This window comes from Lynx rufus, unplaced genomic scaffold (assembly GCF_022079265.1).
Source record: "Lynx rufus isolate CCGP_SWC_20201006 ecotype Redwood Valley unplaced genomic scaffold, mLynRuf1.p SCAF_9, whole genome shotgun sequence".
Lineage (NCBI taxonomy): Eukaryota > Metazoa > Chordata > Mammalia > Carnivora > Felidae > Lynx > Lynx rufus.
Window position 1 is genome coordinate 68,993,480 of NW_025814897.1, and position 15,805 is coordinate 69,009,284.

The window sequence follows — 15,805 nt, forward strand, 5'->3', positions numbered from 1 at the left end:
TGGCCTGAACCAGGATGGGGTGGTGGAGATGATGAGAAGTGGGTGGCATTGTATCCTAGTGTAGAGGTGGAGCCCACGAAACTTGCCAATGCATTCGATGCAAAGCATGAGGAAGGAAGAGAAGTTAAGGGTGATTTTTTTGGATTTTGGCATAAACCGTTGTATAAGTGGCGGTGCCATTTACTGAAGAAGAGAAGAACAGGGGAGTGACAGTCTTGTTTTAGGGTTGTTACGGTGGAGGTGAGAGTGTTGACAATCATTATGTTTGGGATATATACGCTTGAGACCTATTAATAGACAAAAGAGGAGACATCAAGTAAGTCTGGAATTCAGGGTCAGGCCCATTCTAGAGATTTAAATGTGGACATCATCAGCATTTGGACACATGGGGTCAACTAAGATAACACCATCCAGTTGAATTTCCTGTAATGATGAAAAGCTACATCTGTGGCATCCAGCCTGGCAGTGGCCACTAGCCTGCCACACGTGGGCCATTGAGTGCTTGCAATGTGATAGGTACAGCTAAGAAACTGAAGTTTTAACTCAGGTAAATGTGTATATTTGCATGTGGTTGCTAGCTACCATTGACAGTGCAGACCTTAGGGAGAATGTAGGTAGAGAGGCCCGGGGCAGGAGCTGTTGTCTTCACCAGCCAGTATGCCCAGTCTCGCTCCCCCATTTAAGCATGACTCGACTTCCACTGCCCAATGCTTGCACAGCAGTGCTTGTTCTGTAGTGGAAATCTTGCTTCTTTGTGAGAAACAGCCTGGAAAAGAAAACAAACTACTGGTCTTAGGAGGACTATTAGAAGAAACCTAGGACTCTAATGAAATTATAGGAGTCAATTGTTTTTCACTAGAAAGCAAATGCAATCCTATTCTTATTAGAATCATTTTAGCCTTGAAGGTGTGGCTTCTATTTTTCAGTTCTATTTTTGGGGGGGCAATTATAGAGAGTGGCGGGTGTCTGAATTTGCAAATTCAAGATGGTGACTGGCTGATATCCCGTATGAATGTCAAGAGCCCACAGTGACGGGACTAAATACCAGCTTCATAATGCAAGTTGTGTCTCTTTAGGGTAGAGTGTGTTTCACGCTCTTTGTTAGGCAATCTCGTTCCCCGTCCAACTGCAAACATCAGTGAGTTTGCTAATATGAAAGAACTCTTTGTAAGTGGCTGCCTTGTGCTTAAGAGTTCTTGCAAGTATATGCTGGCAGTCAGGGAGGCCAGAGTCAATAAAAAAAATAATAAAATGGAGAGATGGGACATTGCTTTTATTAAGGTTGATTGCAGCTGCCATATTAGCTCTTTGAGAGCCTTTTGGTGACCAACGCTTTCAGAGAAAATGGTCTTTCTGTGCTTAATTGGTAAAAAGGAATTATCCAAACTGGCACTCAACAGGGGTGAGGAGATTGAAGGCACTCATTTTAGGGGGAGGTTTATCCAAGGTCATTGCTCAGAAAGTGTCCATCACGCAGTAGTTTTGTGGTAGGAATTTGTTTTTCACTAAGGCTTCATTTGGGGGGTGGGTGCATGGAGGGGAGCAGGCTGGAAGTCTTTAGCGGTCATTGACCTCTTTTTGTTTTCCTTGAGGAAAGTGGAATTGTAGGTTTCTAGGACTTGAAAACTGTAAAAGGACTCGCTGGCCATCCATCCAGTTGAGAGCTTGATGTTCAGTGGAGGGAATGGACCTAGGAGGAGAGGTGCCTGGCCCCATAGTCCCCTACTCATTAGAGCTGAAGGGACAAGACGAGAGCCCAAAGGAGGGTGGCCTGAGGCATTCTCAAGCAGTGGCTGGGGTGGGATGGGGTAAAAAGAGAAGGCAGGATAATCAGAAAAATAGTTAGGGAAGCCAAACAAATAGGGAGAGAAGTTGACTGGAAATGGCTTACAACATAAATGTAGACTTGACCTGGTGACCTCGTTTAGCCAAGCAGGAACCGGGCGGCCACTGTGCACCAGACAGCCAACCCTTAAAGGAGGGGTGGGCAGGAGATGACAGGCAGAGACCCAAGAAAGACCTCAGTGACCACCTCACTTCCGTGTACCCTGAGATCGTGTCTGGGAACAGGCGGAGGCCTCCCTCTTTCTCTGAGGAAAGCGAGTGAGGTGATAGTTGGAAGAGGGGACATGCAGGAGACAACTCAGTCCTTCTAGCGAGGAGAGGCAGGGAATCTATTGCAGGCTGAGTAACAGCTGTAACCTAATCTCAGTAGTTTTATTAATGTCAATCTCAAACACCGTGTGCTACAGAGCCCCTCCCTGTCATCACTGGGCTGCCGTGTGACTCTGCCTTTCTTCTCTTTGCAGTATCAGAGCTCCAGGAGGAGGGCATGAATGCCATCAACCTGCCCCTCAGCCCGATCCCCTTCGAGCTGGACCCGGAGGACACCATGCTGGGTAACCGGGTCTCTTGTTCTCTGGGTTAGCCTAACGCCTCCAAGTGGAGCCACCCACTGACTGCCTTTTTCTTTTAAAGAGGAGAATGAAGTGCGAACAATGGTGGACCCCAACTCCCGCAGCGACCCCAAACTGCAGGAACTGATGAAGGTAAGAAGAAATTAGGAGGGGCTTCAGCTGCCTCCCAGACTCAACAGGCACCTGTAGACCACCTGCTCTAGGCAGGCAGCACACATGCCCCAACAGAAGAAATAGAAAGTTACAGACAGATCATGGTCCCATAGGTAGACATCTCTGATTTAACAAAAATGGGACATGGCCGCCGCCCAACAAATGGTGTTGATCGTAAGTGCCAGAGAAGTTAGTGCAAAGGAGCTCACGTTTACCAGGATCTTAAAGTTCACACAGTCTTTCCACTGCTTTCCTCAAAGACCCTCAACAACATCCTGTGAAATAGGACTTCTTATCATCCTCATTTACAGATAAGGAAGAGGAGTCTTAGAAAAGCCAGTAGTTTGTTTGTGGTCAAAGCTGAGTAGAGGAGATGGAATTCAAACAGAAGTAAATAAGATTGAATGAGATATTGTACATTGTGCCTGGCACAGGGGCTGGCTTGTAACCACCCCCTGAAAAATGTTCATTTCATCCCCCTTTGCATTCCCCGTCCTGTGTTTTTCTTCTTTAGCTTCTCCAAGCTGAACTCAAAACAGGACAAAAAGGCACTGGATGCCAGAGTGGCTCATTCAAAATGTAAATGAGATCTATCATTTTCCTGCTCAGAACCTCTGTATAGATTCCTGTCAACTGAAGTCTGAAGCCCATGCTCCTGGGGATGGTGTTTGGGGTCTCATGCTCTAGCTGCCTCTTCAGCTTCAGATTGTCCCCTTAGAGTCACCATGTGATGACTGCTTACCGCTACTCAGACACTTCTCTGTCTTCACTAAATGGTGAGCTTCTCAGGGTTCAAGACCCCCCCCCCTTTTATTCATCATTGTTCCCCCAGGATCCAGCACAGAAAGTGACTTGGAGCAGATGTTCATAAACGCTGGGTGGGTGGATGGGGGAGAGACGGGAGGGTGTTGGATGGAGGGAGTGGAGGGGAGAGGAGGGAAGCTTCTATTCTAGAATAGTAGAATGATGTTCTGTGAAGACCCCGGGCTCCACCCACATATGCAAACCCAGCCCAGCTACTACCCCTGTTATAAAGGCAATCTATTGATGCAAACACAAAAGGTGATGTTCCCTGTGGTTCCATGTATTTCCAGATTGTGGTGGTTGCCTGAGGCCTGTCCTCAGGGGAGGGGACTGAGCACAAAGCCCAAAGGAACCTTCTTTCAGGGAGGGAGTTGCTTTTTATCTTGATTGTGGTGGTGGTTACACAACTGTGTACAATGACCAAAACTCAACAAACTGTATTTAACATTAGTTAATTTTACCGTACATAAATAATATCATCATAAACAAATGAGCTGAAAAAAAATGTAAGATAAAAGGCAGTGGACTTTTGCAAACTGCAGTTTCCTTACCTGAAAAATGAAGTGAATGAACCCTCCCTCGAAGGGGTGTGTGCAGATTAACTAAATGAGCTACCGCAGGCTGTGCCCCTGCTCAGTGCTTCATGCTGAGGGCACTCAGGCAAGGACAGGAGAGCGACAGGAGAGGAGAGGAGACTGCATTGGCCCACCGAGAGGTAGCTTGGGGATAAGGAGGAGAGCAGTACCTTAGAGGGCCGATGGATAGGAGTTCAATTCCTGTCTGTGTCCATGGTTAGCAACATGACCTTGGCAGATACATTCACTTCTGTGTTTGCTTTCTCCTCCTGAACATAGGAGGAGGGGTGATAGATGGGGGTGATAGTAACCACCTTACCAGATGTCCTAATGGGGGAGAACTTTATTTATTAATTAGACGTACCTTTATTGAACATTCGGCCCTTGACGTATGGCATTCTTTTCTGCTACCTAGAGCGGGAGAGATTTTCCTCCTTCATCTTAGAGGTGGGGAATCAGAGGCTCAGAGCAGAAACTAGTTTGCCCTAGATTCATAGGTCACGGAGGCACACACAGAGAGGTCCGTGGATGACAGAGGTGCACAGACACAGGTGCATACATCACAGAGCTACACAAATCAGTTGGTGGGTAACTAACCCCAGTTTGTAGAACTCTAAAAGCCCATATCCTTGCCTGGTACGAGCCACACACCCAAACACTGTGTGAATGTAGCTTGCCATTGGGGTAAGGAATGGTAAGGGGCCAGAAGATATTAACAGGGACACAGGTGCCACCAGAACTAGAAGCACTTACCCCGGAAAATTAACAGGGCCACTAGGGCTCACCCAGCCTTGTGTCCACATACTGAGTCACAGGGATTGTTCTGCTGCTTTCAGAATCTGAAGTGCATTTATATTTTAATCTTCCAAGATAAGAAATCTGGCCTATGAATCTTCTCTTATTCTCTCTCTCTCTCTGTAGGTACTAATCGACTGGATTAATGACGTGCTTGTTGGAGAAAGAATCATTGTGAAAGACCTGGCTGAAGATTTATATGACGGGCAAGTCCTACAGAAGCTCTTTGGTGAGAAGGGGGTTGAATGTTGCGGGGGAGGTCTTTGCTCTGCAGGTGGATGGCTCTCAGGCTCCTAGTTGGGAGTGGTTCTCAGCTTACAGCCGTTCACGTGCCGTTCACACTATCAAAGTGTGGTGTGTGGGCCCACAGACTGGTGGGGCCTTTAGATGGCCTCCTGGAATCTGTTTCACATAAATGAATTGCCGAGGGAGTTCATTGGCCAGATGGGGCTGCTCCCCCTAGCAGCTGAAGGGCAGCAGCTGGGTAGATGAAAAGATTCCACTGTGTACTAGAAAACCTGCCTTACCCTCTCTAGAAAACCGTGCACTTGTGACCTCTGTAGGTGTATTTACACGTGTGTGGGGGGTAAGCGTATATACGTATACCTCTGTCACCTATGGGTGGGTGTATGTGTGCGTGTGCACGTGCGTGTATGCATACCTCTGTAAGCTGTGGACCTGTGTGTGTGTGTGTGTGTGTGTTCCTCTGTGTACCTCTAAGTCAGGTGCAAGAATGTGGGAGCCTGCGCCTCTGTGACGTTCAGCCTCTGCGTGCCTAGATGTGCTGTCTCTGGGAAGGTGTGTTCCTGTGAAAACAGGCCCCCGGGGAGGAAAAGGAGAATTCAGGGGTGATCTAGTATTGAAATGACAAATTCAACCTGAAAGAATTTGGACTTTGCCTCAGCTGCTCCCCATTGTCTCTAGTCCAAACCTCTGCCCCAAGTTCTAGACTTCCATTCCTAGCTGCCCACTCAGCCCCTCCCCCTGTGTGCCCCTCACACTGAGCTCATCCACTTTTCCAAAGAGGTTTCTTGCCCTCTGAGTTAACCGCCTTCCCCTCTTCCCCGCCACGCCCCGAGTATGTGGGGGGCCTCCAGGGCTCCTTTCTTCTTGCTCACATGGTCTCCTGCAGCCACTCTCCCTGCAGTTTTCACTGGTCTGAGCTGTCGAGACAGCCTCCGACCTCACCTGCATTCCGCCTCTCTCTGCCTCCAGCCCATTCCTGGGCCACCAGCAGAGGAGGCCTTCTCAAAACGCAAGTCTAGTCTTGCTCTCCCCTGCGGGGGTTGGGCGGTGGGGGGAGCTGGGCCAGTCAGGCCCAGCAGCACTGCATTCACACAGACCCTCATGCGACCCCCCCTCTGTCTTTTCAGCCTCACTGTTCATCTTTCAGTCTCTAAGTTCCATAGAACGCGCCTGCCTCTCGCACCTCGGACAACAGGATCACATCTAGAAGTGATTGTCACGCGCCCTTCTGTGTTCCCCCGGATACACACACACATACGTACATAAATGTACATAACACACATGCCTTTATTATACGACGTTCCAAGTTGTTTGTAGCTGTTTATGGAAATGTCTGTGGGCTTCCCAAGAGCAGGAACACCGTATCTTCCTCATCGATCCAATCTCCTCCAGTTCTAGCAGTTTGCCTCCTGCATGTTGCCTGGCACTTAATCAATGTCTATTGAGTGAATGAATGATATAAAATCTAGTCATTTCTAGGAAGCTACACTGATTTGGTACTCAAACATCAATATTAGTGAGTATTAATATTTAAAGACTTGTAAATGCAACCGAACGCAGAGAGGAGAAGGCTTTGGCACATTTTCCCGTGGAAAAGCCATGAGCCTCGCTGGTCATCTCTTTTAGCGACTACAGCTTTTCACTCCTCCAGCGGATTTCTGGTCAGGATCTGAAAGTGTCTCGAAACGCTCTATATGCTGGGCTTTCAAGGCAAGGGTGGAATTTAGCCATGGAGTGATGGAACAAGGTCATGAGGTCATCTTGCCTCTGCGCATGGGGAGAGAACTGCCCAACATCACACCCGTGCAGCCCCAAGTCGGGACGGAGCACAGTCAACGTTAGGTTTATTTCAGATCTCAACCTTCGCGTTGAAAAGGTGATGTTGCTTCTGTCCACCTAAGTTTAGACCGTTTGTAGGTAGATGGGGACACACATGAAAAGGTACAGGCAGGGTGCCCAGGTGGAGAGAACCAGTTTGCAGGTAAAAATATGCATCGGGAGTGCCTGGGAGGTGTCAGTCGGGAGGCTGACTAGGATAGGCTCCAACCTTGACTTCCCCTCTATCTTCCTCTTTCCCAGCAACGTTCCTCAAAAGAATATTTGGCACTGTATCTGCTTCCTCACCACTAATCACTACCTTCTGAGGTACAGCTTGGGTGTCATCATTCCATCTGCTTTCTCTTCTGAGGTCTCCAGTATCGATTCTGACATCTGCTGTGCTGTGGCATCTGATGCTAACTACCAAATGTCTCGTCCCCCTTCCCCAGCTCAGTGGTCGCTGGGATCTCATGCCGCTTCCGACACACCCTCTCTTCCCCGTCTTCTTCATACCCTTGACTTCTCTCCATAACGGCGGGGACTTCTCAGTCTTCCATCTGTGGCCCCTCCCTTCCCTTTTTCTCTCCTATCCTCTTCCTGGGTGATTGCATCTACTCCTGCGTTTCAACCATTACCTCTCTGATAATCACTCCCTGAAGCTGTGAGGTGATGTGCTAACTGCCTTCCACGCATGCCCACCTGGGTGTCACCTAGGAACCACACTGCCTCAAACTGATCTGATCTTCCTCCTCCCCACCAGAGCTATTCTGCTTGCCAGAATAGAGCCAAATGCTCAGATTAGGAACCTAGGAGTCATGCCCTTTTGCTCCTTGTCCTGTTAGTCACAAATTGTGATGACTGTACTCCCCTATGTAATGTGTCGAACCACCCCATTTCTCAGCCAGGGAGCATGTGCGAAGCACTTAGAAAGTGCTGGCTCCCCACGTGCTGGGTTGGTGACGCTTTCTCTGATTTTCCAGCCCCTCTGCTGCCACCTTAGCTTCTCCGGCTCCAAACACCCTTTTCTCTGTGATATGCCGTTTCCTGCCTCGGTACTATTTGTCTTGACACTTAATAGGCCATTTGTCAGTGGGTTTTTTGTTTTTTTACTTTTCTTTTGAACTAATTTTAGACTTACGATATTGTCGCACAGAGAGCACAGAGTTCCTGACCCCCTCGGGCCCAGCTCCTTCTAATGCTAACGTCTTACCTGACCATGGTACAGGTACCAAACCCTAAGAAATCAACCTCAGTCCCAGAATTTATTTGGATTTTACCAGATTTTTAAATGAATGTCTTTATCAGTTCTAGAATCTGATCTGGGATTGCACACTGTACTCGATTGTATCACGTCCCTTCCAAACTGTGACTGCCTTTTCTTTCATGACCTTGACACTTGTGAAAGAGGACTGATTAGTTATTGTGTAGAATAGCCCCTAACTTGGGTTTGTCTGATGTTTTCTGATTATTAGATTAAGGTCATAAATTTGGGGGAAGAATACCCCAGAAGTGACAGGTCCTTCTGGGTGTGTTGTACCCAGTGTGTTGTACCCAGGGTCCACAATGTTAATCTGTCTTATTACTGGTGAGTTCACCTGGATCACTTGGGGAAGGCAGTGTCTGTCAGATCCCTTCACTGTGAAGTCACTATTTTTCTCTTTACGATTCATTTGTTTAGGGGGCAAGATAATTTAAGATTATGCAAATATCTTGTTTCTCCTTACATGTTTCCCACTGATTTTATTCAGTGGATCATAGCTGCCTCAATTATTACTGCAGTGGTCTAGTGGAGATTTTCTATTTTCTTCATTCCTTCTACATTTATTAATTGGAATCCTTCTGTAAGGAAAAGTTGGTCCATTTACTTATTTATTCAGTATTTATATCAGTATGGACACAAGGATACTTACTTCACACTCTAGGTTATAATCTGTCGGGGTTTTTTGGCTCGTATACCTCCAGCTTTCACCATTTGACCATTGGGAGCTCTTTCAGGTTGGCTTCTGGACACTTTTGACCTGCTGCTCCATATTTTTTTCTTCTTAGCACTTACTTTCTGGCATCATAAGATGTTCCAGACTCCTCTTATGCTTTACTTACTCTGACCCTGGAATCAGTCATTTCTCCACAGAGCTTGGATTTTTTTTTTTTTTATTAGAAAATGGTATTTTGCAATCAATATATGGGCGCATTAGAGAGTGTTTGTAACCTGCTATCCATAGCACACATAAACGTAGGCACAGTACGATGACCTGGTGGTACTACAATGAATGAGACACGATCATTTCTAGAAATCCAGTTGGGCTGGGCCCGGAGAGCAGGAGCGGGCTGAGGTTGGGATTAGTAAACTAACTATGAAACACTGGTACTTAGAAGAAGATGGAAATGCCACAGGGACCTCAAGGAGTCCGGATGTGCCAGGTCACACCTCAGGAGCAGGAAATGCATCTGGAATCCAGGAAACGAGGTTGATGACCTCATGAGGCAAGGACTCAGAACCTGGAAGTGAACAAGATGTGGAGGCAAGAATCTCTCAGCAAAAGGCTCTGTGTGTTTTAGGGTCATGGTGAAAGCCTGAATGGGTGAGCATCCCCAAGATGACAGATAGACTCTGCTGAGCAGCATGGCTGGGTGTTCTCTGATCACAAACCCTGTGAAGGCAGTGTCATACCTGGGTCTCCTTTGTGCAGCCAGATACTGCTTGTTCGGCAGCACTGGGGCTGCTCAACTTGCCTTTCTCAGGGACCCCAGGCATATCTGGAAGGTTCTTCTGACATACCTTCCCCCAGTCCTTCTTTCTGAGCTGCCTAACCCAGCTGCCTCTGTTCCCAGGGTCTTCTCTCTTGCCCTGGCTGCAGTTCTGAGTTCAGGTTTTCCCAAAAGCAGATGCCGGGACAAGGACTTGGGTGGAGGAAGTTCATATGAGAGGTGATCTTAGAAAGTAAATAGTTACGTGGGGAATGTAAGAGAGCAAGATAAAGGCCAGTGATGTTGAGTTTGCAACCAGGGTTCAGTCCTGCAAGGTTCCTTCTGAGAAACACCTTAAGTCATCCTCCCCAGGACAGAGAGGGTCCTCCCATTGCCCCTGTGGTTGAGGATTGCCTACGTAAGAATTAAGAGCTTCTAGGTTGTACTTCTGATGGAGAAGCTCTTGTGCAGAGAAGAAGAGCTTCAGGGCCAGAATTGGAACCCATGGTGTGCTGGGCGCCAATTGGGGGTGAATGCAGGTGAACCAGGGAGCTCCAGGAAGGGGCATCCACATCACCCAGGAATACGAGAAGGTACAAGTTCTGCTGTAGGGGCTGCTCCTGCTGAGTCCCTTGGTGTTGCTGCCAGGGAAAAATCAGATACTTATGCCGCCACCCCCATCTCCTCACAGCAACAGCTCCAGACCTTTCCACACCTCAGGACAAAAGCTTGCTGCACTTGCATCCCCAACACCTAGGCCAGAGATACTACCAAGAGAGACAGGAGATAAAGGATTCTAGAAAAATGCCCGCACCAGATAATCATTTCAGGTGAACATAAGCTTTCCTGACTTGGGATAGCTCTGTGAGCTTCCTTAGGGTATGTTTTAGTTAACGGATTCTTATCTTTAAATATGTGCATGTACTCACCTGTGTTGAGGGCTAAAAGTCATAAGGTTCTTTTTTCTAGTGTTCACAACGGCATATGCCCGAAACAGGATATCTTCTTCAAGCATGAGACTGAGCAGGGTCCCTTGAGCATAAAGATTCTGCAGGAGAGTTTTTTGTTTAGCTTTAGGGTATGTGTTTGTCCCTGGTAGACCCTAAAGAGAACATCTTACATTGACCTTACTCTTGTCGATTACTATTCATTAAGCAACAGCCATTTCATTTGCAAATGCTACCTGCTGAGTTAAGGGATACGAAAGGAAATGTGTTGCAGTGTAATATACTGCATAACACAGTGCCTTCAGGTAACTCACAGTCTGGTAGTATGTGTGGGATACCAAGTAGTTTAGGAAAGGTGTCATGAATGAGGAGGCATTTTGAATGAGTCCTTAGGGAAGGAGAATTTAAACCAGATGAAGAAGGAAAAGAACATTCTAGTCAGCACAACAAAATGTAAGCCCATGTGGATTTCAGGGTGAGTGGTGGGAGATTGTTGTACAGACAAGGAATACGTGGGTAGGCAAACTTCAGGAGTGGTTGTGTGGGACTTGTGGCTAACACAGATGAGACCCAGCACCCAGATCTTGATTTCTTACACCATTCTCCAATAATAGAAACCAGGGTATGCAGAAAATTGGCAAACTGTAGGACTGGAGCATCTTGCAGTGCCGAAAAGAGGTACTAAGAAAAAATATAGATGTGTGGGACAGCATATGGAAAGTATTCAGGACCAATCTAAAACAGCTCCCAGTGGCTAATGGTAGAATAATTTGAGCACAGAGATGAATGACAATAGTATTGGATTATAGCCCAAAGTGTAAATATCCTTAAGTCCATATTGATATAAATAGGTAAATAAATGAGAAAAGGAACAACTCTTCCTCATTAAATTATTCTAAATAATTCATGTATTTACATTCCCCTCAAAAAAATGAAAGTTAACTCCCACCTCTTGGGTGAACTCCATTTAGTGACTAGCTTCCAATGATTATGGGATGGAGCTGGAGGAGGCAAGTAACTTTGCAGTAAAGAAACAAGATATAGACCCTACTTTGACCGAGTGATCAAGGTTAACATCACCAATGATAAGTCATGTTGATAGCATGCATCCTTGATACGATGCAGTGGAAAGGGCACTTCACCTCTGTGATCTTCCTCCCAAAACCCATAACCTCAGTCTAACCATGAGAAAAACATGGGAAAAACCCAGTGCGCCTCAAAACCGTCAAGGTCATAAAGAGCAAGGAAAGTCTGAAAACCTATTACAGAATAGAGGGCACTAAAGGTGACAATGATGAGAAGAACCCAAAGCATGGACTTAATGTCAGTTCATTAGTTGTGACAAACATACCATAGTATTATAAGATGCTAACAATGGGTGAAACCGGATTCAGAATATGCAGGAACTGTATGAACTATTATTTCAGCTTTTCTATAAATCCAAAAACCATTCTAAAATTAAAAATTTAATGGCCAACTTATCTTTGACAAAGCATGAAAGAATATCCAATGGAATAAAGACAGTCTCTTCAGCAAGTGGTGCTGGGAAAATTGGACAGCGACATGCAGAAAAATGAACCTGGACCTCTTTCTTACACCATACACAAAAATAAACTCAAAATGGATGAAAGACCTAAATGGAAGACAGGAAGCCATCAAAATCCTGGAGGAAAAAGCAGGCAAAAACATCTTTGATATTGGCTACAGCAACTTCTTACTCAACACGTCTCCAGAAGCAAAGGAAACAAAAGCAAAAATGAACTATTGGGACCTCATCAAAATGAAAAGCTTCTGCACAGCAAAGGAAACAATCAGCAAAACTAATAGGCAACTGACAAAATGGGAGAAGATATGTGCAAACGACATATCAGATAAAGGGTTAGTATCCAAAATCTATAAAGAACTTATCAAAGTCAACACCCAAAAAACAAATAATACAGTAAAGAAATGGCAAAAGACATGAATAGACACTTCTCCAAAGAAAAAATCCAGATGGCCAACACATGAAAAATGCTCAACATCACTCATCATCAGGGAAATACAAATGAAAACCACAATGAGATACCACCTCACACCTGTCAGAATGGCTAACATTAACAACTCAGGCAACAGCAGATATTGGCAAGGATGGGGAGAGAGAGGATCTCTTTTGCATTGTTGGTGTAGCCACTCTGGAAAATATGGAGGTTCCTCAAAAAATTAAAAATAGAACTACCTTACGACCCAGCAACTGCACTACTGTTTCGAAGGGACACATGCACCCCAATGTTTATAGCAGCACCATCAACAATAGCCAAAGTATGGAAAGAGCCCAAATGTCCGTTGATGGATGAATGGATAAAGAAGATGTGGTATGTATATATACAATGGAGTATTACTCAACAATCAAAAAGAATGAGATCTTGCCATTTGCACCTACGTGGATGGAACTATAGAGTATTATGCTAAGCTAAATTAGAGAAAGACAAATATGACTTCACTCATGAGAATTTTAAGACACAACAGATGAACACAAGGGAAGGGAAGCAAAACTTATATAAAAAACAGGGAGGGGGACAAAACAGAAGAGACTCTTAAATATGGAGAGCAAACAGGGTTACTAGAGGGGTTGTGGAAGGGGGGATAGGTAAGGGGCATTAAGGAATATACTCCTGAAATCACTGTTGTGCTATATGCTAAGTAACTTGGAAGTAAATTAAAAAAAAAATGGGGAGCAACTTTTTGATATAAAAGCAAAAAAAAATGGACAAAGGAATGAAATGAAAATGAAAAATGTATTTACAGAAAGAAGAGGAGCCTGCTTGACAGAAGACCTTGAACAAAGAATTGTGGACTACATTTGGTGGGTAGGCAGTGGTAAATGCTAATGGCTTGTGAGCAAAGCGACATGATCAGAAATGAGACTTCTGAAAATGACCAGGAGTAGTAGAGGAAGTGGAGGAAGCTCCAGCAAAACACCTCTTTGTGCAACAATGATGATGTTGAACTAGAGAGGGAGCAGTATTGATGGGGGGAAAAGCTTCAAGTGATGTAGGGAATAAGTGGCTAAAGGAAACTGGTGGATGTTGAATAGGGATGACCCCTTAATCCCAGGAGGAGCAACGTCTTGTAGGGTTTGATCATATTGGTTTTGATGATCATTTTCCCACACCTACAAGTACTTAGGCTAAAGTAGAAGCTGTGGTAAAACTGAAAGAGGAATGAAGACACGGACAGGAGATCTAAGATCTGCATTTCACAACAGCTCAGATCACTCTTCTGTAAAACCAGGAAGATGGCCTATACAACCTTACAGCTGAGCTAATGCAGTTCCACTAGCCACATGTAGCTAATAAAAGCAACCAAAAGTAAAAATCTACTTAGTCACACCAGCTACACTTCAAGTGCTTGACACCCAAATGTGTCAAGTGGCTACCATACTGGATAGTGCAGAAATGAATATTTTCATCATAGCATTAAGCGCTTTTGGACAGCATGCTCTAATCTTCCTACTGGAACAGTCATTGATTCTAGAACACTTGAAGATAATGTATACTACCATTCTTTTTTATAAATTTTTTTTTTCAACGTTTATTTATTTTTGGGACAGAGAGAGACAGAGCATGAACGGGGGAGGGGCAGAGAGAGAGGGAGACACAGAATCGGAAACAGGCTCCAGGCTCTGAGCCATCAGCCCAGAGCCCGACGCGGGGCTCGAACTCACGGACCGCGAGATCGTGACCTGGCTGAAGTCAGACGCCCAACCGACTGCGCCACCCAGGCGCCCCTGTATACTACCATTCTTAAACTGGAGGAGGAATTTTCTGGCCTCAAGCTGAATGGCAGTCTTTTTATTTTTATTCTTTTATTTGTTAGTAGAGATGGGTATATATTTGGCACCCCAGCACAAAGTACTCTGGAGTCAAAGTAGACATAAGCTGGGAAATCCCAGTCAACCTCCAGGGCGCCCCATGTGCAAGTCACCGTGGGAACTCCTCCCTTGTGCTCACCTTCATTCCAGCCACCCTGCAAGGGCATCCCATGCATGGGGAAGCCCAGGACACCCCCCTCACTCAGTCTGCATTCCAGCTTGGCTCTAGCTGCCCCAAGAGGCCACCCTCTACCTTGAGAGCCCTAGGGTATTCCAGCTTGAAGTTTTCACCCACATCAGCTTCAAGTGTCATTCCAGGGTGCCTGCTGCACAGAGAGGCCAGAGACTACACCAGCTTATGTCCACTTCAGCTGCCCTGTCAGGGCATACTCTGAGCCCCAAGACCACCCCAACCCATAGCCACTTCATAGCCCACAGCAGGCACAGCTCCAGCCAGCCAACCAGAGTCACCAAGCACACACAGTCTATACAAGATCATTCCTTCAAGTTTAGGAGAAGTAGCTGCTCTGCCTAATTCATAAAAACAAACACAGAAAGTTAAGCAAAATGAGGAGACAGAAGAATATGTGCCAAATGAAAGAACAAAACAAAACCTTAGAAAAAGAACTAAATGTAACAGATATAAGCAATGTGCCTGACAAAGAGATTAAAGTAGTGATTATAAAGATGCTCAATGGACTGCAGAGAAAAGTGGAAGAACTTAGAACTTCAATAAGGAGACAGAAAATATAAAAAAGAAAGAACCAATCAAAATTGAAAAATATAATAACCAAAATGAAAAGTACACTACAGGGAATTAACAGATTAGTAACTGCAGAAGAATGGCAGCAATCTGACAGTGTCATGGGAAGTTCCCAAGCTGAATAGGGAGGGAGGGAGGGAAGGAAGGAAGAGAGAAAAAATTTTAAGTGAGGATATGTTAAGGGATCTCTTGGGCCACATCAAGAACAATACAATTTGCATTATAGGGGTCCCAGCAGGAAAAAGAGGGGGAGAAAGGGACAGAAAGTTATTTTAAGAATAATAGCTGAAAACATTCCTAACCTGGGGAAGGAAAGACATCTAGGTTCAGGAAGCACAAAGAAACCCAAACAAGGTGAACCCAAGGAGGTCCGCACTACAACATGTAGTAATTAAAGAGAATTTTAGCTCACTCAGCCAGTGGAGCATGCCACTGTTGATCTTGGGGTTGTAAGTCCAGGTCCGTGTTGAGTATAGAGATTACTTTAAAGAAAAATAAAATCGGGGTGCCTGGGTAGCTCAGTCAGTTAAGTCAAACTCTTGATTTTGGTTCAGGTCATGATCTCACTGTTCATGAGTTTAAGCCCCACATCAGGATCCTCACTGACAGTGCAGAGCCTGCTTGGAATTCTGTCTCCCTCCCCCTCTTCCCCTCTCCTGCTCACATGTTCTCTCTCTGTCTCAAAATAAACCAATAAACTGAAAAATCTTTTTAAAAATGTAAAAAGCAGCAAGAGAAAAAATAGTTAC

At 45.4% G+C, this 15,805-nt stretch overlaps 1 protein-coding gene across 1 annotated transcript in view; it reads left to right on the forward strand.

Moving 5' to 3' along the window:
- Nucleotides 1-15,805, forward strand: part of PARVA (parvin alpha) — a 169,910-nt gene that overhangs the window by 97,102 nt on the left and 57,003 nt on the right. Inside the window, exons 2-4 of the mRNA XM_047071782.1 lie at nucleotides 2,310-2,399; nucleotides 2,479-2,549; nucleotides 4,871-4,973. Of these exons, the coding sequence (XP_046927738.1) occupies nucleotides 2,310-2,399; nucleotides 2,479-2,549; nucleotides 4,871-4,973 (264 nt within the window). The remainder of the gene's footprint in view (nucleotides 1-2,309; nucleotides 2,400-2,478; nucleotides 2,550-4,870; nucleotides 4,974-15,805) is intronic.